The 25,682-nt window shown below is 34.9% G+C and overlaps 7 protein-coding genes across 10 annotated transcripts; 3 read left to right on the forward strand and 4 right to left on the reverse strand.

The window, feature by feature from the left end:
- Window positions 1-3,514, forward strand: LOC18028024. 2 transcript variants are annotated; one of them, XM_024148135.1, is made up of 5 exons: window positions 1-306; window positions 1,579-2,352; window positions 2,602-2,796; window positions 2,875-3,003; window positions 3,102-3,514. In XM_024148135.1, exons 1-5 carry the CDS (start codon window positions 265-267, stop codon window positions 3,210-3,212), a joined length of 1,251 nt encoding a protein of 416 aa, XP_024003903.1. In that variant the 5' UTR covers window positions 1-264; the 3' UTR covers window positions 3,213-3,514. The 2 variants fall into 2 exon arrangements, with proteins under 2 accessions (XP_024003903.1, XP_024003904.1); XM_024148136.1 differs by lacking the exon at window positions 1-306 and adding an exon at window positions 1,373-1,499.
- Window positions 3,515-7,617: 4,103 nt separating this feature from the next.
- On the forward strand, window positions 7,618-11,013 carry LOC18027572. The gene is made up of 3 exons (XM_006410412.2): window positions 7,618-8,030; window positions 8,730-10,413; window positions 10,570-11,013. The coding sequence occupies exons 2-3, from the start codon at window positions 8,803-8,805 to the stop codon at window positions 10,750-10,752; spliced, it is 1,794 nt and encodes a 597-aa protein (XP_006410475.1). The 5' UTR covers window positions 7,618-8,030; window positions 8,730-8,802; the 3' UTR covers window positions 10,753-11,013.
- Window positions 11,014-11,056: 43 nt separating this feature from the next.
- On the reverse strand, window positions 11,057-12,339 carry LOC18027573 (60S ribosomal protein L23). Its single transcript, XM_006410413.2, has 4 exons — window positions 12,246-12,339; window positions 11,627-11,911; window positions 11,479-11,520; window positions 11,057-11,372 (listed from the first exon to the last, which is right to left on the reverse strand). Exons 1-4 carry the CDS (start codon window positions 12,256-12,258, stop codon window positions 11,290-11,292), a joined length of 423 nt encoding a protein of 140 aa, XP_006410476.1. The 5' UTR covers window positions 12,259-12,339; the 3' UTR covers window positions 11,057-11,289.
- Window positions 12,340-12,534: 195 nt separating this feature from the next.
- LOC18027574 (probable peroxygenase 3) lies at window positions 12,535-14,605 on the reverse strand. Its single transcript, XM_006410415.2, has 6 exons — window positions 14,316-14,605; window positions 13,704-13,853; window positions 13,493-13,578; window positions 13,293-13,387; window positions 13,057-13,182; window positions 12,535-12,899 (listed from the first exon to the last, which is right to left on the reverse strand). Exons 1-6 carry the CDS (start codon window positions 14,416-14,418, stop codon window positions 12,740-12,742), a joined length of 720 nt encoding a protein of 239 aa, XP_006410478.1. The 5' UTR covers window positions 14,419-14,605; the 3' UTR covers window positions 12,535-12,739.
- A 1,382-nt stretch (window positions 14,606-15,987) lies between these two features.
- LOC18027575 (actin-related protein 2/3 complex subunit 2B) lies at window positions 15,988-18,916 on the reverse strand. 2 transcript variants are annotated; one of them, XM_024148061.1, is made up of 10 exons: window positions 18,786-18,916; window positions 18,541-18,607; window positions 18,225-18,432; window positions 17,900-17,979; window positions 17,701-17,778; window positions 17,026-17,158; window positions 16,846-16,937; window positions 16,666-16,722; window positions 16,522-16,564; window positions 15,988-16,424 (listed from the first exon to the last, which is right to left on the reverse strand). In XM_024148061.1, the coding sequence occupies exons 1-10, from the start codon at window positions 18,842-18,844 to the stop codon at window positions 16,210-16,212; spliced, it is 1,032 nt and encodes a 343-aa protein (XP_024003829.1). In that variant the 5' UTR covers window positions 18,845-18,916; the 3' UTR covers window positions 15,988-16,209. The 2 variants fall into 2 exon arrangements, with proteins under 2 accessions (XP_024003829.1, XP_024003828.1); XM_024148060.1 differs by having other exon boundaries at window positions 17,900-18,072.
- Window positions 18,917-20,489: 1,573 nt separating this feature from the next.
- Window positions 20,490-22,543, forward strand: LOC18027576. Its single transcript, XM_006410417.2, has 3 exons — window positions 20,490-20,737; window positions 20,911-21,340; window positions 22,101-22,543. The coding sequence occupies exons 2-3, from the start codon at window positions 21,102-21,104 to the stop codon at window positions 22,156-22,158; spliced, it is 297 nt and encodes a 98-aa protein (XP_006410480.1). The 5' UTR covers window positions 20,490-20,737; window positions 20,911-21,101; the 3' UTR covers window positions 22,159-22,543.
- Window positions 22,544-22,626: 83 nt separating this feature from the next.
- Window positions 22,627-24,295, reverse strand: LOC18027577 (glutamic acid-rich protein). Of its 2 annotated transcripts, XM_024148133.1 has the most exons (4): window positions 24,122-24,295; window positions 23,933-24,027; window positions 23,100-23,674; window positions 22,627-22,836 (listed from the first exon to the last, which is right to left on the reverse strand). In XM_024148133.1, the coding sequence occupies exons 1-4, from the start codon at window positions 24,203-24,205 to the stop codon at window positions 22,784-22,786; spliced, it is 807 nt and encodes a 268-aa protein (XP_024003901.1). In that variant the 5' UTR covers window positions 24,206-24,295; the 3' UTR covers window positions 22,627-22,783. The 2 variants fall into 2 exon arrangements, with proteins under 2 accessions (XP_024003901.1, XP_006410482.1); XM_006410419.2 differs by lacking the exon at window positions 22,627-22,836 and having other exon boundaries at window positions 22,863-23,674.
- Between the last annotated feature and the right edge of the window lie 1,387 nt (window positions 24,296-25,682).

Here is a 25,682-nt window from a genome sequence, read left to right on the forward strand (position 1 = left end):
TGTCCAAACAGAAGAACCTTTGTTCTGTTTTAATTTAATCATCACTTTGTTTTTCAGTTTTTTTTCGGGTTGTTTTCTCTCCAATATTTGAATTTCTTCGATGGATTTTCTTGTACATACATCACTCATTCAAACATTATTCCACAAAGCATCCGTGAAGCCCTGTTCTCTAATCTCCTTCTTATAATTCAAATTTTCTGGGGAATTTTCTCTCAATTTTCCCAGAATATCTTCGCATTAACATTGGAGACAAAGAACACAAACATGTTGCAAGACGTGATCTCGTCACACGACCAGCTTTCCATCGTAATTCTCTTCTCTTCAATTACCATTCTTTTCATTTATATTATCATGGGTTAAATATTAGTATTGTTTGGTCTTTCAATTTTGTTTCAAGCATTGAATTGAACATTTCAGTTCTCTATTTCTTTATAGATCCCATGCACATTAGAGATCATATAAAGCTCAACTTTGATCTTATTTTTTGTTTTGTAGTCTCTTATAGGGCAACCCTATAATTTTATCGAATTAGTTTTTTTTTTTTCGTGTAACGTCATTTTCTTCTCCTTATATTCCATTTTATCTATTTTCTAATTTCTTCATTCATTGAACTTTCTTTTCTTTCTTTGTTATTCTCTACACACTTCAATTTATCTTCCAAAATTATTAAGATACGGTTTTGAACATTATTATTATCATTCTTATTCGCATGCGTGCGATTGTTACTTCCAAGCCAATTGAAAATCGTCACATGATATAGAACAATGTTCTACAAACAACAGTCTATATATTCCAACTATTTATATCATATTCGGTTTATTTTTAAAAAGTAAAATGCTATTTTACTTTCTCACCTTCAAATTTATAAAGTTCGGTGAATTTCACTAGGAGTACGTATTTTGATGTATGATCATCGTTAAAGTGAAGGTTTCTTATTCTGATGTATGATCATGGTTATAATGAATGTTTCTTACATGATCTTATATCTTATGAAGTGCCATTTACTTTTTTTCTGTGGGGGAAAAATCTAAATGTTGGTTCATACTAGGCAATGTTAGATTATTTTCTCAATACTCAAAACAAATACCAGAATCAGAAAATTTCCTTTTATAGAAACTCCACCCTTCTTTTACTTTTCCTTTTGGCTATTGGAAGTTGGAACACTTCCTTAACATGTCACATGAAAGAACAGATGCATGTAATCACTCTTTACCAACATTTGTCTTGTTATAAACTGATATTGCTAACAAAACAAAACAAAAAAGGTTGGATTTGATCAAGACACAAAAATCTTGGAGTGTCTCGATGTCGAAAAATAGAATAAATACATATCTTATAGATTCTCTCTAGAAAAATTAAGCACAATAGAACAGTTTTACTCGAGTATAAATCTATCTGAAGAACTAATCTTGTAATTTCTCAAAGATCTCACAGAGTTATTGTTTTCTTGTGACTCAAGCCAAAACCTCTGTTCTCTTCTTTTGATGCTTGGCTTTAACGTAATTTCTTTCTTGATCATTTACTTTGTCTGCTCGATCTAATCTTTATATCTAATATTTGGTTGTGTTATTTCACCAGGATGATACCACGAGCCCTCTTAGTGCTCAAATCTTCGATTTCTCTGATCCACAACTGTTTCAAGAAAGCTTTAATCAATCCTCTGAAGTCACCTCTTCTTCAAACATTCTCGAAAAATCTGGAAGCTTTCAAGACAATCACAGTGGTAATTCAAACACTAACACGACCACAACCACTGATAACAGTAACACCAACCAGAACAACCAATTTCAAGATGATGAAGACGACAACAACAACGTAGACCTGTCCATAATCTTCGATTCACAAGAAGATTTCGAAAACGACATAGCCGCTTCAATAGATTTCTCATCATCTTCTTTGCAGTATCCAGTTATAGACCAGCTCCTTACAACAACGAATCAAGACCAATTTGATTTCTCATCAGGAGTCCAAATTGTTCATCGGCTTCCTAACATTCCTGACTCTGGAGACCCTCTGGCTCTACCAGCGGTTTCCTCTGTTGCTCCTCCTCCTTTACCATTAGGGGTTTTCGAAGAAGATTGCCTTTCTTCTGTCCCAAGTTACAATCTTGGCTTTAACCCTACTTCACCTTCTTCCTTACAGTTCCGTACATCCGGTTTACCGACGTATATGATGAATATGAGCACCGGCTTGCTATCTTCCGGAAGTAATTCCGGTTTATTTCCTGAAAATATTCATTTGGGATCTGAATTCAACAAACCACATGATCAATGGATGGATTTTCAAGCTGATAATGGTGGATTGTTATGTCCAAATTCCATCAAACATATCTTTAATCCAGGAGATCTCCAGGTAAATGGAGTACCAATGTTAACATTTTTTTGCAGCAAATATCTAGTTTACGCTTGGTTATCTTCACAAAATTATGGTATAGAGCTGAGATTTCTAGTTTTGTTTATAAAAAACATGTGTTTTGGTAATTCCTACCAAATGCTAACAGATTTATCAAAGGAACCGGTTTGGTGCAGCTATATTTTCAGCTTTTTAAATTAACATGACCGGTTAAGTATTGCTAACCGGATTATTGTTTTTGTTAAGAAGGCACTTAGTGGAGTCGAGAATCAGAGCCACTTGGTGTTACCTCAGACTCATCCAACATTAGGACCGGTCGAGATAAATGGTTTAGAAGATTCAACGTTAAACAAAGTTGTGAAACTCTCCCCAGAGCAAAGGAAAGAGAAGATCCATAGGTACATGAAGAAGAGGAATGAAAGGAATTTCAGCAAGAAAATAAAGGTGCGGTTTTTACTAAATCAAACCGGAATAAACCGTTGATTATTGTTATTCTAATTAGTTTCTTGTTTTTTCTTATAGTATGCGTGTAGGAAAACATTGGCAGATAGTCGTCCGAGAGTTAGAGGACGATTTGCAAAGAATGATGAGTTTGGTGAACTAACTAAACATGGTTCTTCAAGCCATCATGATGATGAAGACGAAGACGATGTAAGAAACCCGGTTTACTATAACTCGATTTATATGAGTTTGTGATTAAACAGAGTGTTTATTTTAACTAAATCTAATTAAACTGGTTCGGTTTACAGATGAGAGTGAAGGATGAGGAACAATTGGTAGATTCTAATTCAGACATTTTTGCACACATTAGTGGACCGAATTCCTTCAAGTGCAACAACCCAATTCAATCTTGGATTTGAGTTTCAAGTTCCACGCCACAAAATTAAAGACTCATGTTTATAACATGAATCTTATATAGTCTTATATAATTAATATCGCTATAGAGTTGTTACTTGTTAGTATTAGTATATTTATTTTTGCAATGCCCAGGCCCTGTCAACAAAAATAAAAATAATAGTAATAACCTAAAAAGATAATGAATAATGGTTTTAGGCAGGTTTGGTGTTTAGATAAATAAAACAGCGGTGAAGAATGTTTTATTATGTTACATAGAAAATTGAAAATTTTGTAGATGTTACATAGTATGATATTATATGATATATGGTGATGTCTTTATTTAATATGAAGTTGTATTTTTCACCTGAATACTATATGTCTATATCTAATCAATCATTTATTTTGTTTTGATCCTTTTACGTTCTACTTATGCAAACATAAAAATCAGTCAGATGTCCTACACATACGGTACTGTACGTATTTTTGCCTAAAAAGAAGAATATATGTATTTTTTCACCTACGCATGTTTTAAGATAAAAAGAAAAAAACAAAGAATAGTCCGGTCCGATTGTATCTATAAGACCCGGTAAGAAGATTTAATTAAATTACGTAGATGGTAAATATTTTTAAATAGAGATACAATTACTGGGCTTTTATTTTCTCGAAGTGTTGGATTGGGCCAACAAAGTGCTAAAGATCAATTGTTTAATTAGTGCCTCCCTTATAGCTACAATTTAATAAAGCTCAAACTAACAAGACAACGACTTTGATACATAGTCGGAAAAAAAAAACTCTGTAGTGAACCAACTTTTATATATTTTCTTGATTATTTTCATTTTTCCGTTGCTGAAATTGAAACCCCATATGCGAAAATTGACCTTTAAACGAAATTTGTTAAAACAGAATTCACCGCTTAGTCAATGATTTCGAACCAAATGTCTAAAAGGCAGAGATTAAACGAAAGTGATATTGACTTTAGGTGAATTATGATAATGACCCTTTCATGAAATCTCTATAGATTTTTATTTTGTTGTAAAAATATTCGAGAATTTAACTATGTGATTTGACCTATAAACACGATATATATATACAGGTTTCTAAACTTAGAAAAACGGGAAAGTATTTTTCTGTACGTATGAGAAAACAAAGTGGGTTCATTTCTGTTTTTATCGTTCCATAGTTTATCTTTAACCGAGGTTTTAAAGCCAACACCTAAACTCATCCTAAAATCCCAATGAAGTGTCAAAAAATCACGATGCTATTGAAAATTAATATCCGATCTGGAGCTATATATAGAAAATAGACTCACACAACTGGATCATGACACAATCTTATCAACTTCGAATCTATTTTCTAACTTATTTTCCAGGAAATCTACACGTGTAATAAAAATATATATTTTAGACCAAACAAACTAACGAACTACAAAAACTAAAAAGCCGACTAAATCACATCACATGCATGGAAAAAATATGAACTCTGGTTAATGCTGTTAGTGCAAACATATGGACCGGATTTGGTGGAGAAGAATCTTAAATTATACAATCAGAGCATCGATTTTATAATACGGTAGGTGGTTTCAATTAACACGAATATTCAATGTCATATAGATGTATATTACTAAATTATAATCTTCTAGATGAATAATTGAGCTGACATTTGCGACCTTCAAGAAGAATAAAACGCATAAATAATGGAGCTAAATTTTCACTATATTATTATTTGGAGGTTTACGTGTTTAAAATTTGAAATTTAAATAAAATGCGTTTTAAAAGGGAAATATTTTCCTTCATCCCCTCTCTTGGAATGCCGGAAGTCTCCTTGCTCTGCCTCCCATGGATGAAGAGGCATTCTGGTGGGCCTTGATGTTCTTTGTAGAGGTTTGGGTTACTCGATCGGTGATGGTTCCAAAGCTAGAGTGTGGCAGGATCCCTGGCTATCTATGGACGCTCCCCTGAAACCAATGGGGCCTCCTCCTTTGGACTGCACTGAGCTACGTGTTAAAGACCTTATCTGCCCCTCAACTTTTAGTTGGAACCTGGAGAAGATCCGACTGTTGCTCCCTGCATATGAGCCATTGATCCGGAAAATTTATCTTTGCTCTTCTCCGCTTGCAGACAGCTGGACTTGGCTCCCTGAAGTCTCTGGGATTTATACGACTAGATCAGGATACGCTCTCGCAAGAATTGCGATGGAAGAGTCTAGTGACAGTGATGACTCCTTCTCTTGGAAGAAGTGCATCTGGAACACCATGACCTCCCCAAAACTCCGAAACTTCCTGTGGAAGTCTGTTTCAGGAGCCCTCTCTGTTAGTGCAAATCTTGCAAAACGTGGTCTTATCATTTCAGGATGCAAACGTTGTGGGGAAAGCGAGGATGAGACCCACCTATTTTTGAAGTGCCCCTTCGCGGCCCAAGTTTGGGATCTGACACCTTGCGTGTTCACCCATGATCCATCCTCAGCAACATCGATGAAGCAATTCCTCCAAGGAGTTATTTCCTCCTGCAACTTACCCCCAACTGGTCTCACCATGGCTCCCTTGTTTCCCTGGATCGTGTGGAACCTGTGGAAAGCCCGTAATGGACTCCTCTTTGACGACTGGGAATTCTCAGCAAAAGATTTGGTCTCGAAAGCCATTCGTGAAGCTAAAGAGTGGTCCTCCGTTCAACAAACTAAGCCTAAGTCTTCTGAAGTGTGATTGCTCTCTGCTCCACCCGTCGTGGCTCCCAAACCATCCTGCTTCGTGGATGCTGCCTGGTGCGTGAAATCGGAAAATTGTGGTATTGGAGTTTCTTTTTCAGGTCAGGGAAGTGAAGATTTTGAGGACCTATCTACCTCGTTCTGTTTCGTCCCGTCAGCCCTTATGGCTGAAGCTCTCGCAGTCAAGAAGGCTCTATCCACAGCGTTGGAACTCGGCCTTCCTCAACTGGAAATCTCATCGGACTGCCAAACTCTTGTCACACTCCTGAGGACCAACAGCTCTTACAAGACTATCAAATCCATTCTTCATGACATTTTCCACCTCTCAAAGAGCTTTGAATCTATTTCTTTCAAGTTTATTTCCCGTCGCTTTAATGGCTTAGCTGACTCTTTGGCTAAATCAGCCCTTGTTGCTCTTTCGAACTCTATCTCCATTCATGGAATGTAACTCTATTTCCGGATGAATGATATTATGATGGTTTGAACAAAAAAAAAAAATGCGTAAAATGCAATTGAAGAAGCAACAAAATGGTCGAGACAATCATGTGCCGCAAGCTCACGGTCCGGAATGAGACAAGATAGTTTTGTCAAGTTGTTGGTTGGTCCATGGATTCTCAATTTTTTTTATGTGAAAATCTTAGTAAACAATATCAATAGGGCATATGTTCTAAAGCCTCCAAATCTCAAATAATCCAACCACGTATATTAAAAAAGGCAAAATATGTATTGTAGGGTTTGTTTTAAAATTTCACACAATATGATAGTTTAATTATTCCCATTATTCATACCAAAAAATAATACATTCTTATTATTGTACACGGCAAACTACATTGGAAGTCCATTTTCTAATATTTCACTATACAGCAACCTAATTGAAAACCTACCGTTTTGTAGCATTTATACATAGAAACTTTTAATTTCTTGATGATTTACCTGATTAGTACCTATTGTTAAAATTTAAACAATAACAAAATGACAAAACAAAGTAGAGAATTAGAAATTTTTCTGAAATCCATATACTACATGCATAATATATTATAAGTTTCCTCTTTATACGCGTAAGCTAAACGTTAGGATGATTAGTACCAGTCATATCTTTTTTTACCTCATTAATCTAGAAAATGAAATATAACTAAACTACCAAATAGATAAATCAATAAATAATTGATTAACTCGACTCAGTCTTGATGAATACCGTGGGCGTGGTCATGTAAGTCGGTCTTAATTTTTCTTAGACATTGGCTATATGAGTTTTTCCAAAAGTTTCTACTAATTTCATGAGCATATATCTCTTTGAAATTCTGCTTAAAGATAAAAAAAATATATAGTGTGCGCACAGACCTAAGTATATGGATGATCGGACCAAGCACTATCAAATTTTTGTGCCGATTTGTTATAATCCACCATTTTCCACATGATTAGCATAAACGGAAAACAAAAAAGTTCATAACTTGAACAAAAAAAGGTTAATAATTAGTTTAGCACCAAAAGAAAGTAAATAATTGTGAAAGAAAAAAAAAAGGTGGACAGAAGAAAATGGGAATTAATGTGGACACTGACTATAACTTCTATTCCCTCCTTTTTAGCCAACGAGTAGCCATCACACCACCACCTTCCTTTAGATTCTTCTCTCTCTATCTCTCTCTCTCTCGATCGTGCCCACCAGCTCACTCACTTGCTTCTCTCTAATCCCACAATCTCCACTCAATTGCTTCTAATAAAACCCCTAATTTCGAGTTTTGACGCAAACGCAAAAGAAAAAAAGAACACACAAAGAGGTGGGTCCCGAATTGTAAGAACCCCCTCTTCCTTTGTAGTGGCCATAGTCTAAGTCACCCAAAAAAGACGTTCCTTTTCTCTGTCTCCATTGGTTCTAGTCAGACATTAACGTGGCTTAGTGAAACACCCATTTTTCTCTCTCTCTCTCTAGAAACCCAGAAAGAAAAAAAAACTCTTGCTTCTAAGCTTTACCCACTTTCTTCTTCCCACTCACATTATTTGGAGAAATTGCTTCGTTTCTTCTTATATACAATTATGGAGACGCATAAGAAAGAAGATCGCAACAATCAAGAATTGACAAAGGAGATTGCTGCTGTTTTTCCTTGAATTCTCTTCGATCCCTAGTCCATCTCTTCACACAGGTACAAGGAAATTAATGAACAAGATGAAAGATTCGTTTTTTTTTTCCTTTTTTTTAAGCTGTTCCGTCTATTATTGTAGAATTAATTAGCTTCTGAGTTCTTTTTTTTGTTTGTTTGTTTCATTCCCAATTGAGCATAAGCAGTTCCATATTTCATAGTCATTGACTCTGAATTGGCTTTGATAGAGAGTGATTCAGAGAGTATTTTTAGCTTCTAGGTCAATATTGAGTAAATTTCCGCTCCTTGTACTTTTCTCCTTTGACTTGAGTAAGGTGCAAAATCCTCAAATGTTTCTCTTGAGCTTGAAAACTCCATCAAAGTTTAGTCTTTTTTCCGATTCAGTAAATGGGCACAGCTAAAAATGGAAGCTTTCCTTTGATTGTCAATTTGTGTAGGGTTCTTCGTTTTTAGCTTTTTAATTGCTTTTAGGTAAGGGATTAGGTATTATTTAAAAACCTTGACTTTCCAGCAAATTAGCTTTGTAGCCTTAGAGGGTATCGAATCCGGCTTTTGTTTGGAACAGTGGATTCGTACCACATTTTGATTCTGCATAATTTTTTGACTTTGTCAATATTACTTTATACAATGGTTTTGAAGTTGTCTTCTGTCCTTAAGAGTTGCTAACTTAGCTAAAACTTCTTTTGTTTATTCTGAGCTAAAAATTATTTTGTTTATTCTGTTCAATTTTTTGTCTTTCAGATCTTTGGAAGTGTAAAAATAGGATGAAAGATTGAATTTTGATCGGCTTTTATTTTAAGTTAGCGAGCAAACAATGGAAGGTGTAACTCCTGATGTTCAGAGGGATGATCCTGAGCTTGAAGATTCAGTGAACATTGATGAGAATCTACCGAGGGAAAATGGTTTATTGAAGTCAGGGAACTTGTTGAGCCAGAAAAGACAGCAATGCAGTTTAGTTTCAAACAGCGGAAAGTGGTTACAGATTGTTAAAAACGGTCCCAAAGGTCCATTTTCTCGTGCCACTAGTTTCTTCGATAACAAGATCCCACGGCATTTGGTGTCATTGGACGAAAAGTATCTACGTCGATGCCTCGACCTGATTAATATCAGTGCGTTTAAGTCAGCCAGTTGCAGCCTTTCTATGAATCTTGTAGGATCAACGATGAGTTTTTCGTCATATCACTTCGATGCACCTGTGATCCCCAAAGAAAATGTTGCTCGCCTTGTGTTTGATCTTCCGTTGGTAGATGATGAAGGCAATATAGTGATTAGCCCCGCAATCACAGGTTGCAAGAGGGTTACACATATGCCTTTGTTACAGAATCTCAAAGCATTGGATGGTGAAGATATGAATAGCAAGACGAGACGAGACGATAATGGTGAAAACGGGTTTGTTTCATGTGATGTTGTGAGGATGATAGAGGAAAAATACACTCCGGATCCGCAGTTTCAGAGCTATGAATCTGGAAACATGTCCAAAAAGACGGTCTCTTTATCGAGCACATACTCAATGAGTCTTTCTTCTTCGTCATCATCTGAGCAATCATCTTCCTGTTGGTCTCCGTCTTCATCAATCTCTCAAGGGACACTTCAATTCACTATGAAAGACAACAAGACGCCTCATTTTGTTTTCTCATTGGATGATCAGAAAGAGACATATGTAGCTAGCTTAAGCACTAGCTTCGACCGTAGTTCTCTAGACTATTCGTATTTGATCCATTTGAAGAAAGGCCGCGGATCTGAACCGCAGCATCTGGTTGGTAAGCTAAAGGTATCAACTTCGTTTTCTTTCTCGTCCACGAATGGAAAAATCGTAGAGAGACATTTTGTTCTGTTCAGTAGTGGTGGGAATCCGCAGTTATCAAGCCACAACGATATCAGGAAAAGCAGAGGATTGCCTAAGAAAGTCGTTGATGCGCTCAAAGCTACCACACGCGCTTCAAGGCAAAGAAGTATCTCAAGATTCAGTAGAAGTAGCTCCGTAGCAGATTTTTGTTCGTGGGAGCCATTTCAAGAACCAGACCACGATCTTGAACCCGTAAGTTTACTAGATAACGACCTTCCACCAAATCTTCAAACATCAGCTGTTGTTGTAAGAGAACACTTTCCAGAGGAAGAAAATGAGGAAGAAAAAGTTGGAGGATGGGGCATGAAGTTTCTCAAGAAAACGCCCTTGGCTCGTACCAAGCATGCTTCTGAGAATTCCAAGCACTCAACGAGCATAGATGTTGTGATTCCTTCAGGGATTCACGGAGGTCCGAGAAACAGAAACGGTGGTCCGTCGAGCTTGATTCAGAGATGGAAATCTGGAGGAAGCTGTGATTGCTCCGGATGGGACTTGGGTTGTCCCTTAACCGTCTTTAAAGGCCAAGCTCGAGAAGACCAAAACGAAAGCCAATGCAATCTTTTTGAGCTCTTCACAGAGGTAACATTCAAGATCCATTTTACCATTTCCTCAATCATACGCCATAGTTTTTTTTAAAAAAACGGGAATGTTCATGCCAGACGAATGTTCAATCGATGAAAGATACAATCTTGATCATGTTTGACCCCGAAATTTGATTGGTTTGTGTTTTTTCAGGGATCGAAGCAGGGGATTCCTGGACTGAGGGTTATGAGTATACGAGACGGTCTCTACTTCGTCCACTTTCAAGCAAAGATATCTGTTTTGCAATCTTTTTCAATCGCTTTGGGATACATTCATAGCAAGACCCAGAGACTTCGGCCATGGTCGTCAGGAAAGTGTATAGAGAAGCTACACTAGCTAAACAGAGGATTGCACAAAGTAAGATGGGCAAAACTCAGCCTTCGTAGTTTTAGCAGGTTCTTGAGTCAATATTCTTATTTTTTTCAGTTTATTGGTTTTCTACTCGATATTTTTTTTATAGAAAGCAAGTAATATCAAGGTCTTTACTGAAATCATATGTAAGTTTGGTATTGAGTTATGTGGTTTTGTTTTTAAAGGGTGGTGTGAAATGTAAATTTTGACTTTCGATTTTGAGATATCCTGGCTTTATATAGACTTTGTTTTGTCAATTAACTTCAGTTTCATGCAACAAAGTCAACTCTTTAAAACTTCAACCCCATTGTAATCAATGTAGACTGAGCTTTCTTTAACTTACATCAAAAGATGAAGCGTTTCATGTAAACCAGAAACATGAAAAAACTAACAGAATCTCTTACAAACCATGTCTAAAAGCACACAAAAGATTCTCGTCTCTCTACTTCAAAACAACCAAAACATAAAGATTCGTTTTCAAAATACGTTGAGTTTTGTTGAAGAAGATAACCAGCAAAGTGATTAGACGATGGCGTTAGCAGCACTTGCAATCCTTGGCCAGAGGTCCGCACACTCTTTCCCAATCGGTCCAGTAATCGCAGAACCTAAAGCCACAATACAAACCACATCCATGTGTCTCTCAGAAAAGAAATCTCTGTGACCCAAAACGTGTTTAAAAAGTTTTGTAAGAGATATAGTTGAACACAATACCTTTCATTTCTCCCTTAGGATTCACAATCACTCCCGCATTATCTACAATCGACAAAGCAAGCCTCGATATAAATCTCATTTACCACACAACACATCTATACAAAGCCATAAACTCATGTTAAACTCAAGGAAACTGTAATTAACATACCTTCAAAGTACATGAAAACACCGTCCTTTCGGCGCCAAGGCTTGCGCTGCCTAACAATCACAGCAGGAAGAACCTTTTTCCTAAGATCTGGTTTACCTTTCTTGACTGTGGCCATAACCATATCACCAACGCAAGCAGAAGGTAACCGATTGAGACGACCTTTGATTCCTTTAACCGAAATGATGTAAAGGTTCTTAGCTCCTGTGTTGTCTGCACAGTTCACTGTTGCTGCTACGGGAAGACCAAGTGACATCCTGAATTTGTTACCAGACGTACCTCCACGTCCTAAACCAAAAACCACAAAAACACAATATCCAATTAGAGCCAAAGCTTAGAAATATTTTAACTGTTCTGTTTCAAGAAAATGAAAATTTGTAGTATCTTCACAAGAAAATACTTTTTGATATCAAAAGTTCTTAACGAGCTGTGTAGATGAAAAAAATCATATCCCATGAGTAATGATGGAACAGAGTCATAGATTTCGTATGATCCAAAACCAGAAGTAGTAGATCGATTTCAATTATCTAACAGCCATGGAAGCTTTAATTAAAGATTGTTATAGAAATTATGGTAAAATACAACAAATGCGAAAGAGGATAGCTAGAATCGAAAGACAGACCTCGTTTCGACATTTTGGCCGGCTCTAAAGGAGAGCTCTAGGGTTTCTGATTATGTTAATTCAACTTAGCTGTGTCGAAGGAGACGAAGTGATTAGGGTTTAAACCTATGGACAAGTGAATAAAAGCCTTTTATGGCCCATAAAAGCCCAAGAGCGTTTCAGTCTGTGAACCGTTGTAAAATTGATAAACTGGAAGTTTACCATTACCGTTATGGCCAGGAACTATAATTTAAATACATGTAAATTTAACGATCCATTTTATATAGAGTAGATACAAGGAATCAGTAAATTGGAAACAACCAAGCTAGATGTCTTGTCCTACCAGGATGAAAATTCTAAGTCTTAGTTTAACAAATTTCACACAACATTTTCTTCACATATATATATTTGTTTGTCTTATTTAATCAAGAGCATAATAGTAATACAAGGATCCAAATACAGTAATACACATACTTATACAAACATAATAAGGTAAAGTGGTAAACTCATTCTTCTTAATCTTGTTTCCGAGAATTGGCCTTCGCTTTATTCTTTTTAGCACAGTATTCAAATAAACTTCCATCAAAGCAACCTCTCACAGCTTCTTTAGACAAGAACCCTTCTTCATCCTTTGCAAGAATATAGAGTAGAATCCATTCAACTTTGTTTGAAAGCCTACCATAACCAACACAACAAAAACCGGCCTGATTAGATAGGTTCAATTACCGGTTCATTACCAATAAGAGACGTATGCATATATATATATATATATATATATATATATATATTTATATAAATCAACTAAGAACCAAGAATATGTTTTGGTACTAACCATCCAAAAGGATCGATTGCCATTCGGTTTCCCTCGGTTACGTTCCAAACCTCCTTCCATGATAACTTATCCGAAACCGTAAGCGCGTATTTGCTAAATATGTTCTCGAGATTAACCGGAACGTACCTACAATCACGATTTTACAAATTCAGTATCATGAAAATTCTATTTGAAATTATTAGGTATTTTATATACATATATATATATATATATATATATGTTTGAGTAAATGTTACCTTCCTTCGGTATCATAGGTGCTTGAATCACTTCCATGCTTAGCTTTGTGTATGTTGTCGATATAAACAGGCAATAATGGTGATGGCACCCAACTCTGTTTAAAATATTCACCATTCACAACATAATAATATGTCAATCATATAAATGATATTAATATAAATGAATTTGAAGGGTCTTGATTAAGATTAGTTTCCCATACCGGAAGAGTAACGTAGCTAAACGCTAAGTTAATGAGTAAGCTCCAAAAGATAGAGGAGATTGGGTTGAAACCGAGGTCACGGAATCCTGCAAATAGTTTTTATAAAACATTTTGTAATTATAAATGGATATGTAGCAAAAGAGTTAGAATTTTCTATATTAGATTTCTTATATTTCTGAATTTTGTAAAACCATTATAATAGATAATTTACCTGCATAAGTCTCCCAAGGATAGACGATTCCGTCGCCGTTTTGGTCGAAGAAAGCAACATGTTGTTGCATAACACTCATGCCTTTGCTGTCATGACCTTCTGTTCCATTCGGATGCTCTGTATCTGGTGCTGCTAATGCTCTTGCCAAATCTGATTTTCATTTTGCAAATGAAGACTTGGTCAAAAAATTATGACATTAAACCAAAAGAAAAACAAAAATTCTTATGACAACTAGTAAATTACTTCACAGAAAAACTTTAAACATTTAAACAAATGACTTCAAACTTGTAATCTAGTGGTTTTTACTTTGTAAAATAGGGATTGTCGTCTTCATACATTCGTGTGTGAGGTGTAGATCTTTTAACATATTGTTTTTTAACATATAGCCAAAGTATTATAAAACTCTATATATATTACAACGGTTTCAAGGTACTTGACAATACATCTTTTAACATATTGCTTATTCTTATCTTTTCATCATTAAAATTTTTCTATCGAACAAAGAATTCGACAAATAAACATAAATAGATTTTATATTATTATTTAATTAACATACACTTACTATTTCGCTTGTTACACAATAAACCCTTAAAATTGGAGAAGCATACTTACAAGGTTTTGGTAATGTTTCCTCCAAATCATTTCGTACTTTTCGCTCACCGGTCACCGGAGCTAACGGCGCCGACGTGGCAAAAGCCTCTGACTCATCTGCCATTATCTCTCTGATTCTTTAGCTGTTCTCTCTCTTCTCTTGTGTAAGTGTTAATAATTGAAGATGCTCTTCGTTTCTTCTTTTGCAAAAGATGGACACTGTGATATTTTGGTTTCTTTGGTCCTTTATATGTAAAACGATATAACGAGGATGATGTGAAAAAACCTAAGAAAGAAGGGACAGGTGTCGTGACTTTGTGGTGTATCAAGTTAAGAGATAGCAAAGAACAAGCAAACATGATCACATCTAATATGGTCCATTCACGTGGCAATTCTCTGTTGGCTGAAATAAATCCACATTTTAATCACGAGTAGGTCGGTGAGAAAAAAACATCGTGTTTGTTTTATGAATTAAGGAAGACATATTGGAGGAAATATCATATTACTTCAATTATTGTACGAAAACAAATGATCTCAGACAATATTTTTATTGCCTCTAAGAGCATCATTATCCCTGAAACTTCTAATGAGTTTCTTAAGTGTTTTTTATTATTAAACATAGATTAAAAAATCTGCTTAAGAAATCTATTGTTTTTACTTGTACATTGGTAAAATCCTTAATAAATTTCTTAAGAATTGTTTTTTTCTTAATAAAGATGAAAGAAAGAAGAAAGCTAAGATGAAGAAACAGATGTGTAGAGAAGGAGCAGAAACAAAGAAAAGAAGCAGAAAGAAGGAGAAGAGCCAACGTTTAGAAGTAGAAGAAGCAGAGTAGACGAAATGGTGTGATCGGATGGTAAGAAAGAAGAGAAGAAGAAGCAGATGAGAATCAGAAAGAAGAAGAAGCAGAAACGAAGAAGAAGAAGCAGATGAGAAGCAGAAAGAAGAAGACGCAAATCAAAAGCAGAAACGAAGAAGAAGAAGAGAAACACTGGCTTTAATTAGTGTGAAAATGGGTTTGTCCAAAGAAATCTGGTTGAAGAGAAGAAAGAGAAGATTTTATTTCCTCTATTTTTTTTAACCAATGCGAACATGACACGTAACAACAAGAAACGGTTCTTCTTGATCCCAAATAAAAACCGATTTTTCTACTATTCATTATTTTTGATTTTTTTTTAATTAATTGGGTAGGAAACTACAGTAAGAAACTGCGATAATATGCTCTAATGTTTACCTGAATGATATCATCAACTGACATTAATCATATAGACTATTTGTAGCTTTATATATACTTTCGAATAATATTGGGAGAGTAGAATACTGTAATAATAAGCAAACAATTTGACCCAAAAAAAGAATAATATAATATTGTAAGATGTTCGAGAAAATAAAAATAAAACATTAACAAGATTGAAACACTCCCATCCCAACTTATTTCTTTTAGCAGAATATTCAAAATGGGCTTCCATATTTCATCAAAGCAATCTTTAATAGCTTCTTTGGAAAAAAACTATATCCTCGTCCTTCGCAAGAATTTTACATTAAGAAACACGGTTGATTGATTAATGTATAAATATGGTCCTTGTACTTGTACGTAGCTCTTACGTAACATGCATGCATTGAATCCCAACTCTTCATCGTTTTTTTATTTTTGGGAACCAAAATCAAATACGTTAACACGTCAAATCATCAAAGCACTATTATTCGTAATTTTAATTGGTGAAGTTAGGTGATTCATCTAGAAGTATACCTGTATATATAATATATGTATGCGTATCGTAGCATATGCCAATACAATAGGACCAATCTCTTATCTCTCACATGTACGTATCACGTATGTGTATATGAGCATAACTGTCCATGATTCCACATGTGTATATGTATATTAAAGAGACTTTCGAAGTTGAGAGATTACTTAGTCCAATTTTGTGTATGATTTATTCAAGGGTTTCGAAGAGAATTTGGGGAGAGATATCCACCGTTGATTGAATCGAAATCGAGCGCAGCCGTTTATTTTAATCCGGAATTTACTTATCTTCACTCTCCTTGTTATTTCCTTGCATCTCTGTTTCATCATTAATTTGCCTGTAGGTACCTTCACGCGCTCCTTTACGTATTTCCATCTTCCATCTTTTATAAATTAGAGATAAGAAAAATAAACTATCAAAAATATGTATCTAATACGAAACTCAGAAACCTAATGGAAGAGTCATAAAGAAAAGGATACCCTTTTGATGAGCTTCTTCGTCTAGGCTTGTGTTAATTAGCAGCTGCTCATATAATTAGAATTTACAAAATTATTTGTGTTTATCAAATGTCTATTAGTTATTCAAATTGTTCGTGTGCATAATATGATTTTAAATTTAAATACCTTAACCAAGCTGTCCATTCTTTTTCTCATCCTTCTCTGTATGTACCCTCTCGAACACTATTTTACCAATAAGGGTTAGAGAATTTCATTTACAAGAATGTAACTATATCTGTTTTTTTTCCTTCTGAAAAAGTCATCACTAGTTAAAAAAAAAAAAGAATAAAAAGTCATCAGTAGTACCTTAATATGGTATTTAACGTATGCGTAGAAATTTAGTAAGTTCCAAACCGTTTTGTCTAGGCTCTTTCCTTCAATGTGCCGTGAGGTAATATCTGCAATACGAAAAAGAGTGAAAGTCATGTTATAATACTAATTAAAGCGGTTGAAACTAATAAACAAAATAAAGGAAATAAAATGTACCAAAAGAGACAAAACCAGAACTGGTGGTCAAGTCTTGGACCGGTTCTCCTCTAAGTTGGAAAGGAGGAATTGGTGACCAATTACATCGAGGTGCCTTTTCCATTTCCTTTCGGTTACCCACTTCCACTAGTTCCTTTTTTCATTGGACCCAATATCCCCAACAAAAAAAAAATTGACAAAGAATAGTATATTGATAATCATTTAAATTTGGAACAATCTATTTCGTTTTAGTACAAATGCAAACCTTCTTGGATATTTGATTTAAATAGTCAAAACCAAAATTTGAATATTGGATCGTATTTGATGCGTATATGATTATGTTTCAAGTATATTATGAATTAAGTAGTCGTAAATGAGATCATTTGCTTCACATTTTAAAATCAAAACTTTCTTTATCTACTGTTAGCATATAGCCAATTGTTCGTGTCTTCATTTGCTCCATTTTTTTTTACTTTCTATTCAAAACGACTTTTTAGTCACTCTTTTTACTAACATAAGTGTGGTTGATCAAACAGTTACATTGAAAACTGTTTACAGTTTCGAGCTTTTAAAATAACATTTTAATTAATTGGTAACTCATTTCATTTATATTAGCAGTTTACATTCTAATCCCAGTGATTATCGTGTAACTACACTTTCTCGATGCTCAAACTATAGTGAACCATGTAATTGTACCTGGAAGAACGAGGTGGCAATGACCATATCCGAATTGTCTGTAAAATTCATCGGAAACACCGCCGTTAATTTCTCTGGCTGAAGAAAAAAAAAACTTCCAAGACTTATCCTTATAGTCATAACATATTGAACATCTTGATTCGATAAAAGTTAGATGTAACTCCAATAAATAAAATGCGCTAAATATAAACTACTAAACCTGTTTAAAGACGTAGAAAGGTTCACTTGGGTGATAAACAATCCTGATGGGCCTATTGTTGTTCATCGCTTGTGAATCATCTTGAAAATTCATTACTTTCAGCATCTCTTTTAATTGGCTACTTAATATTAAAGCTTGTATTTCAGAAATCCTTGTAATGACTTTAATCGCTTCTGCAGTTGAAAGATTAAATGAAGAGACCCTATACTTATGTAGCACAGGCAAAATACATTTAAGCATAAGGAGCTACATTACACAAATTAAAGTTGATATATTACGAAAATAAGGAATATATATATATATATATATAGTATAAGCTTATTACCTTTGCCACGTGGAATATTATCAAGGTGAAGCTTAAGGGTCAATTGAAACCCTAATCGTGGTGGATCAACAATATCTATCACACCAACTGCAATTTTCTTAATCACCTCATAAGTGTGACTTAAAATCTCCTTGAACGTCACTGTTCCCTGTGTCTCGAGCAGCGTCGACGTCGATACATACACAATGTTTGAATCCGAAGTCGAGCACTGCATGCATGCTCAAATATTATATTTTTATATTTTGTAATACTGGCCTAATTAAATAATCAGAAGAAAATAATTCAAAAATTAACAAGGTCCCCGATAAAAATATACCTTGATGTGATATTGAATTGAACCAAACTCGTAGAAATGTTGATCGATCTCAATAGGTTTTTCAGCACTAGCATGATTTGAGGACAATGAAACATTATATTACTTTTAGTAGGACCTTACCAGGAGACTCAAATAATATCAACTGAAGCTATAACCGGAAAAGATGGGTAGGTACGGAGATAAGTAAACCGGAAATGAAATCGAACCTGGTTACTAAGTAAAGATCTAGAGAGATAGTGGCTTACCGGTATATCTTGTGTAGTGTTTCTTTCAATGTTGGAGATGATCTTTCCAGATATGCCATTCTTGAAAGAGCTCGGAAGAAACTTGAGGGCAGAAGAATTACAATTTAAAGGCTTTTGTTTGTCACCTGTTTAATGATATATATGTGGTCATATTCTTATATGATGTATGTATGTGTGAGTCTCTAAGTGCGTTTTTGTTTGCTTGTATGTCTGTGCGTTGGTGAATTATTGGAGATTGAGTAAAATGTAAGTTCTATCTTTTAAATTTGCAATCATTTTTATCTTGTTTTTAAGCAAACATAAGCTAATACGAGTGATTTGAGAAAGCAATTAAACTAGACCCATAAAAGGGTTTATGTTGTAACTTGTAATACTATTAGTAGTGACTTATCTCTCAGCCGTTAGATTAAAGCTGTGGAATCCGATAGACAGCGATTCGCAAGGTCACATATAATAATAAAATAAAGAAGGAACCTGATGGTTTTTCTTGGGATTACTCGATTAGAAAACAGAATTCAAACAAAGAGTTCTAATCCAAAAGGTTAGATTCTATTACATTGGGTAAATAGAGTACATCTTCAGTAAGTAAACCAGCGAAAATATGGTAACTAGATTTTGATTACTTGAGCTAAATTATATGACCTCAAAAGTCAATACCCCCTACTGTTAAAGAATTAATGATTTTTTTCTTTTTTTCGGTTCCTCTGTGGACCTTACCAGTATAAAGCAATACTTGAAATGTAATCCAAGTTAATCTCCAATATAAAATAAATGATTAGATAATGTATATATGGTTAAGCGTCGGTTTCAAACTAACTTCAAGCTTTTGACTTCACACACACACAGAGTATATATACTAGTACTAGTTCCCCACTCTCCTTTGTCCTCAATATTGGTTTGCTTAATGTAAATGAACGCCATTATCAGTGACGAATCTAGAAATTTTTTTTGAGTGGAACATATAAAAGAAATTGTTTTTGAAGGGATTTGAACCATGATCCACTAGATGCAGATATATATTTTGAGCCAACTAAACTGTGAAATCTTCAATAAACTGTATATAAATAATCGTATTTGTATATTTTATTGGGGGCAGCTGCCCCCACCCTACATAACCTAGATCCACCCCTGGTCATTGTAGTCTGTACTCTGTAGAGCCATATATATATGTATATATATATATATATATTTATATATATATATCTCTTATTATTATTTTTAGTAAATAGTAAAATGTATCCACCCTCTTTATGTTGACTATTAAATTTAAAATTCATTTTGATAGTACAACTCGTATCTCGTAAGAAACCAACCCGTTGAACTTTTTGTTTTTGATAATTTAAATACAAATAGTGTTTGGCACAATAATATGATCCATATGCTAATTAGATAGTAAGACGTTACCAAATTGTTTAATTATATGTTTACAAGCTCAATGTTGAATTTGTCAGCTTTTCTGAAAAATTCAAAGCCTATTAAATTATATATATAGTTCGGCAAGTTGTAACGTATATATAAGGTAATGTCAATTAAAATATTGCAAGTTTGCTAATTAAAAATGTTTAGTCAACGGGGGCAGTATATGAACTCATAACGAGATTACCTACCGTGCGCCAAACAAAGCTTAATCCGATCTCACGTTAAATCTTGGCCATTGATTCCTTTTTAACGATTTTCTTTTCTTTCACTTTCTCCGCATCCAATCAGAACTCAGCGAAGAGAAACGCGTCTCTCAGATTCCAAACCTCCACTTTCCCTTTTGATTTTTTTTTTTTTTCTCGTTGTCGGATCATAATATCTGGGAATTCGAGGTTTCTCGATTGGTGGATTCTTGTTGGATACGATCCGGGGATTTTCTGTTTATGCTAATCGTTTGTCGAATTTTTTAATTTTCCCGAGAAAATTTGAGAGTTTTTTTCCCTTCGTCAAAGAAAACGCTGCCACTTAGCTACGTAAGTAATGCGTTTTCTTTTTCAGTTTCTGATTTCATATTCGGATCTCGATCTCCATTGTAGATCCGGGTTTTGATTTCGAGCATTGACTTTTGCTACCTTTGGAATTCGAGACTTTGGTGGTGATTATTAGGGTTTGTTAGATTCATTAGTTACCTTTTTTGTTGTACCAGGATCAAACTCAAACCCTGAAAATCAATCACTAGGATCCATAAATTATCAGTGGTCAGGGTTTTATGGTTGATCAGGTGGATTGAATTCGACATGAATTAAGATCTCTATCTTGTCCAGATTCATTTCGGATTTGGGTCTACGTTCCATTGATAAATATCTCGTTGTGTTTGAGATTTGCTTTCATCTGATTATGGATACGGCTCGTGGAGAGGTTAAGGAAGCTAATGGGAGTGAAAGTAAGGCTATTGTTAGTCTAAATAGCACTGAAATTGAAGATCGAATTTCCGAGGAAGAAGAGAGCGAGTCACAGTGTTTATTGCCTCCAAGGAAAGGAGGGATGTCGAGAAGTAACGACAAGATTAAGAGGACTGTGCAGTGGAATGACAACAAAGGAGACAATCTTGCTGAGGTTTTAGTATATGAACCAAGGTAATATCATCTTAAGGAGCATAATCTCTGAACATTGTTTTGTTTCCTTCCACCTTTTTTTCACTTAATTTTTGTGATTCTCTAGATGTTAATGATCTCAGAAATGCATGATCCATATCATAAATCTTAGGTTTTTCGTGTTGTTGGTATCAACTTGGTTGATACCATGGTTTTGGAGTGGTCTTTCTTGATCTTTGAGTGAAGACCTTTTGTTTAGGAATGGTTTCGACAGAGAAATTCTTTTGGTTGCTCATGTTTTATCAGCATTGATCCGGAACTCATTTAGATTAGTGATTGTGTTGATGAGTTTATGGGAAACACTCTGGCTTGATTTTGTAATCTACCTCACTGATTAGTTTTGCTAGCATTCAAAAGAAATAGCTGATTGAAATTTTCTATAGCGTTTGTGGTATCTGTGGCAAGTGTGGCAACTGGTTTAGGAAAGAACCAAACTTGTAGGCCTGTTTCTCACTTCTGTGTAGGGATTGTGAATCTAGGAAAGAACCCTGAAGATCAGTGTACTAACTATCACTTTTTCATTCGAACGACCTACAAAATATGACGGAAAACCATTGGGAAAGCTTGTAGAAGTTAAGATTACTGGTGACCTTTTCTTTGATGTTTTATATTGGTATTACTCTGCTATTGGTCCAATAGAATAGTTATCTTCTGTTCAAGAACTTACTCTCTCTTACATTCTTATTTGTTCCCTTGAAAATTACTATATATCTTACTTCTCTCTCCATTTTTATGCTTTCAGCGAAGTAAGCGATACAGAGGACGATGATTCAGATTCCTGCATCTGCACAATTATGTAGTCCTCAAACCCGCAATCAACGGACATTAACATGGAGTTAACAATGAGCTCGTCCTTGTATCTTGTTTCTTTACAGCAATCAGTTTTTGTTGAGTACAGAGGAACCAACTTAAGCGATTGGACATCACAGTCACGTAACTGTCTGATATTGTGCTCAGAAATTCTGACAAAAAGCCAGTCCAAACGAGGGATGTAGACTCATACGATATATAAGATGGTGACAGGAGTGAGAGAGTATATAGATTTATAGATTAATGCTGTACTGTTCAATGGAGATCTTCAAATCGAAGATCTTTGAGTGCTGTTTGATTTGACAGATTTTGATGGTAAACTATATATGTCTTGTTGCAACAATACACACTTTTTAAATTGTATATGCAGCAAATTAATCATTTTTCCTTCTTCTTGGAATAGTTGTTCTCCTTACCAAATCATAATCAGACGCAAAAACGTTGAAAGATCACAACTTTATCAAGAATTTGTTGCAGAAACAACCAGTGGGATAAATAAACCGATCCTTACACACACAAAGAATGAGAAATGCTACAAAAAACAAACAACAAAACACACTGTTTTTTTTTTTGTCTCCCCTTCTTCTTCACTATTGTGAATCACTGTGAAACCTTTTACCTGTTCTCCATGTTAGTGATATCCACAATTGGGAATCTCATCGACGAACCATTCCCATGAAAACTCATAATCAGACGCAAAAACGTTGAAAGATCACAACTTTATCAAGAATTTGTTGCAGAAACAACCAGTGGGATAAATAAACCGATCCTTACACACACAAAGAATGAGAAATGCTACAAAAAACAAACAACAAAACACACTGTTTTTTTTTTTGTCTCCCCTTCTTCTTCACTATTGTGAATCACTGTGAAACCTTTTACCTGTTCTCCATGTTAGTGATATCCACAATTGGGAATCTCATCGACGAACCATTCCCATGAAAACTCTTTGGTGAGGCCACCCAACTGGAAAGGCTAGTATTGACGATTATCTCCTTGAGTAGGGGTTTTGCTTGATCATCAGTGTCCACTTCAACATTCTCCTTCATTAGCTTTTTAACTTTCACTGGCTTTGCTTTAACCGCTTTCCACTGCACAATATTCTCCACTGGATTCAAAAGGGGAGTCACGTCCTGGTCCTCATCTTCTTCTTCATCTTCATCATCAGCATCATCTTCATAGTCGTTTTCATCATCTGTGTAATAGTCTTCGTCCTCCAAATCACTCTCTCCATAACCCAATTCATCTTCATCTTCGAAACTATCCATGCAGTTGTGGTATCTATAGTTTGAAGGATACACAGATCTACTGCTCAGATCCTCTGGTTTCTTAACGATAACTGAAGATTCTTTGCTTATTTCTCCTTTTCCCTCTTCTTCTTCACTGCAATAGTTCTCATATCTTGATGGTAGAGTTGGTTCATAGGTTTGTACATTCAAGTTAAATCTGACTCTCTTCCTCGTCTTCTTTGTCCCTTTCTTCTCCTCCTCCTCCTCTACCTTACACCTGACACAGTACCAGAAAAAAAAACAGCCATTGTTAAATGATCATATCTGCACATGTTTCTACAAGGGATTCGTAGAAGACTTCAATCCAACTCATGAACTGCTAAATCCGGATTTCGGCCTGGTTTTCATAACCAGTTATCAAATAGATAATCTCAGAGCAAAAAGTATCATTTTTTTCGATAATCTCAGCGCAAAAAGTATCATCTTTTGAGTAAATCTGTATCCCTGTAGCATAGTAAACTGAAGAAACACTGACCTGAGGTTCGAATTCGAGATCCTTTCAGGGTGATCTACAATAGTACTGAGATCTGCCGGATCTGAAGAAAGTAGAGGCTCATAGCTACAGTTTCTCTGCAAGTAAAAAATGTTGGTGATCTAAGAGAGAGAGAGACAAATAAGAAAGTGTACTCTTTGATTACTGGGGGAAAATAAGAAAAAAGCTTACTTGATCTCGAGGCAGGATTTTTCTGGTGGAATTTCTGCGTTTTTTGTTGGATGAGAGACCGAAACAGCCCATAAAACATCCCATTGCTGGTGATGTTTCTTCTGTTTCGGTTTTGATTCTTGAGAGGAAGAAGAAGACGAAGAGAAATGATTTTGTTTATATTTATGTTTTGCCTCGTTGATGTGTTTGAATAGAGAAAATAGGAACGTTGGGATTTCAAAAGAAAAAAAGGATGAAAGTGACGGTGGCCTCACGGAGTTTATGCCGTCGTTTATTTTTTTTTTTATTCTTTTTTTTAAGAAGAAGAGACAAAAATAATTATGGCAACCATTATTCATTTTTTTTTTTTGTCTTTTCTATTCAGGTTGTGCACTTGTGCTGAGATGTGTGCCAAATAAAAGGCATCTATCTGTTTTCTATGCATAGCTAAATATCATAGTGAAATTATTTACATATAGAACCAATTTTTTTTAAAAAAGCTAAAATTTTATAATTGTTTTCCGGCGATTTTGTGAAGGTTAAGTGGTTTAGAAAGACTGTAGTGCTGTGCGTATAAATCGTAAAACTTGATTTTATAGCTTTTCTGTAATCCAGATTCAATAGTTTTGTCTTGTCAAATGTGGACCTTGTGTGGCCCATTTTAAGTAATAATTTTGGAAAAAGTGATGATTATTATGCTTCAGAGTTCCGTTAAATACAAATTTTGGTATACGATTATGCCAATGCCGATGCCTCATCTTTCAACGTTCACATTCCTGACTACTATGCGCACTCTACAATAATTGTTTTTCTTTCTCTTTGTTTCTAAATTTGGCTCGACTTCGTACCAAAGCCTGAAACCAAGCATAATCTTTTGATATCCATTTCTAACTTATGACTTACGTATTTCCAAATCGATAAGCATTAATTCTATTGCAATAGGTTACCAATCACATGCCAAAGTTGTCTACGTGATGGTGTATATTGACTACATTCTCTAATAAGGCTATCGATATAAAGTGGAAGTTTGGAACATCTATATAAACTTGATATAGTGTGTATAATAAATAGACCTTTGAAACTTATTTTCTGAGTCAAAAGGTAATTTCGACAGTTAAAAGATCAGAAAATTTTAGAAAAATTTATTTAAGTGTAATATATTTTCTATTTTTTTTTAAAAAAATCTCATATATATGCATATGTAATTAAGGATTTTTTTATTCATCTTTAGATCATAACGAGCCGACCCATTAACTTAAGTATTCCTATTGTTGAGAAAATGACTCGATCCCATATGTGAAGGATGTCTTTTTAGAGGACTTGTCACTTATGGATGCCAGTAGGCGGTAGACCATGATCATTTCTTCTCACACACAAAAACAAATTGCAAAGATTTAGTTAGATCTTTAAAATAAGATAAACTTTGAAGATAGCCAATATATAATGTGGGTTTTTAGTATTGGTGATCATTGATCAATGACCTCAGAATGATACGGCATTGTTCTTCTCAAACTATGAGGTCATTTGATCAATGATCTTTTTCATTCATGTTTGAACATATCACGTGAGATTCTCGAACAGA

Source organism: Eutrema salsugineum, unplaced genomic scaffold (assembly GCF_000478725.1).
Source record: "Eutrema salsugineum unplaced genomic scaffold, Eutsalg1_0 scaffold_10, whole genome shotgun sequence".
Lineage (NCBI taxonomy): Eukaryota > Viridiplantae > Streptophyta > Magnoliopsida > Brassicales > Brassicaceae > Eutrema > Eutrema salsugineum.

Coding starts and splice junctions, on each gene's coding strand:
- LOC18028024 (XM_024148135.1), top strand. CDS start 265: ATGTTGCAAGACGTGATCTCGTCACACGACCAGCTTTCCATC. Junction 307..1,578: donor CACACGACCAGCTTTCCATC/GTAATTCTCTTC, acceptor TTATTTCACCAG/GATGATACCACGAGCCCTCT. Junction 2,797..2,874: donor ATTTCAGCAAGAAAATAAAG/GTGCGGTTTTTA, acceptor TTTTTCTTATAG/TATGCGTGTAGGAAAACATT.
- LOC18027572 (XM_006410412.2), top strand. CDS start 8,803: ATGGAAGGTGTAACTCCTGATGTTCAGAGGGATGATCCTGAGCTTGAA. Junction 10,414..10,569: donor TTTTTGAGCTCTTCACAGAG/GTAACATTCAAG, acceptor GTGTTTTTTCAG/GGATCGAAGCAGGGGATTCC.
- LOC18027573 (XM_006410413.2), bottom strand. Junction 11,521..11,626: donor TGTTTTCATGTACTTTGAAG/GTATGTTAATTA, acceptor TGTCGATTGTAG/ATAATGCGGGAGTGATTGTG. Junction 11,373..11,478: donor TCCTAAGGGAGAAATGAAAG/GTATTGTGTTCA, acceptor TTGTGGCTTTAG/GTTCTGCGATTACTGGACCG.
- LOC18027574 (XM_006410415.2), bottom strand. CDS start 14,418: ATGGCAGATGAGTCAGAGGCTTTTGCCACGTCGGCGCCGTTAGCTCCG. Junction 13,854..14,315: donor GGAAACATTACCAAAACCTT/GTAAGTATGCTT, acceptor AATGAAAATCAG/ATTTGGCAAGAGCATTAGCA. Junction 12,900..13,056: donor GCAATCGATCCTTTTGGATG/GTTAGTACCAAA, acceptor TGGTTATGGTAG/GCTTTCAAACAAAGTTGAAT.
- LOC18027575 (XM_024148060.1), bottom strand. CDS start 18,844: ATGGCATATCTGGAAAGATCATCTCCAACATTGAAAGAAACACTACAC. Junction 16,565..16,665: donor GAATGGACAGCTTGGTTAAG/GTATTTAAATTT, acceptor TTATATGAGCAG/CTGCTAATTAACACAAGCCT. Junction 16,425..16,521: donor CGAAGAAGCTCATCAAAAGG/GTATCCTTTTCT, acceptor AATTTATAAAAG/ATGGAAGATGGAAATACGTA.
- LOC18027576 (XM_006410417.2), top strand. CDS start 21,102: ATGGATACGGCTCGTGGAGAGGTTAAGGAAGCTAATGGGAGTGAAAGT. Junction 21,341..22,100: donor GTTTTAGTATATGAACCAAG/GTAATATCATCT, acceptor TTATGCTTTCAG/CGAAGTAAGCGATACAGAGG.
- LOC18027577 (XM_024148133.1), bottom strand. CDS start 24,205: ATGGGATGTTTTATGGGCTGTTTCGGTCTCTCATCCAACAAAAAACGC. Junction 24,028..24,121: donor AAATCCTGCCTCGAGATCAA/GTAAGCTTTTTT, acceptor TTTTACTTGCAG/AGAAACTGTAGCTATGAGCC. Junction 23,675..23,932: donor ATCTCGAATTCGAACCTCAG/GTCAGTGTTTCT, acceptor GTACTGTGTCAG/GTGTAAGGTAGAGGAGGAGG.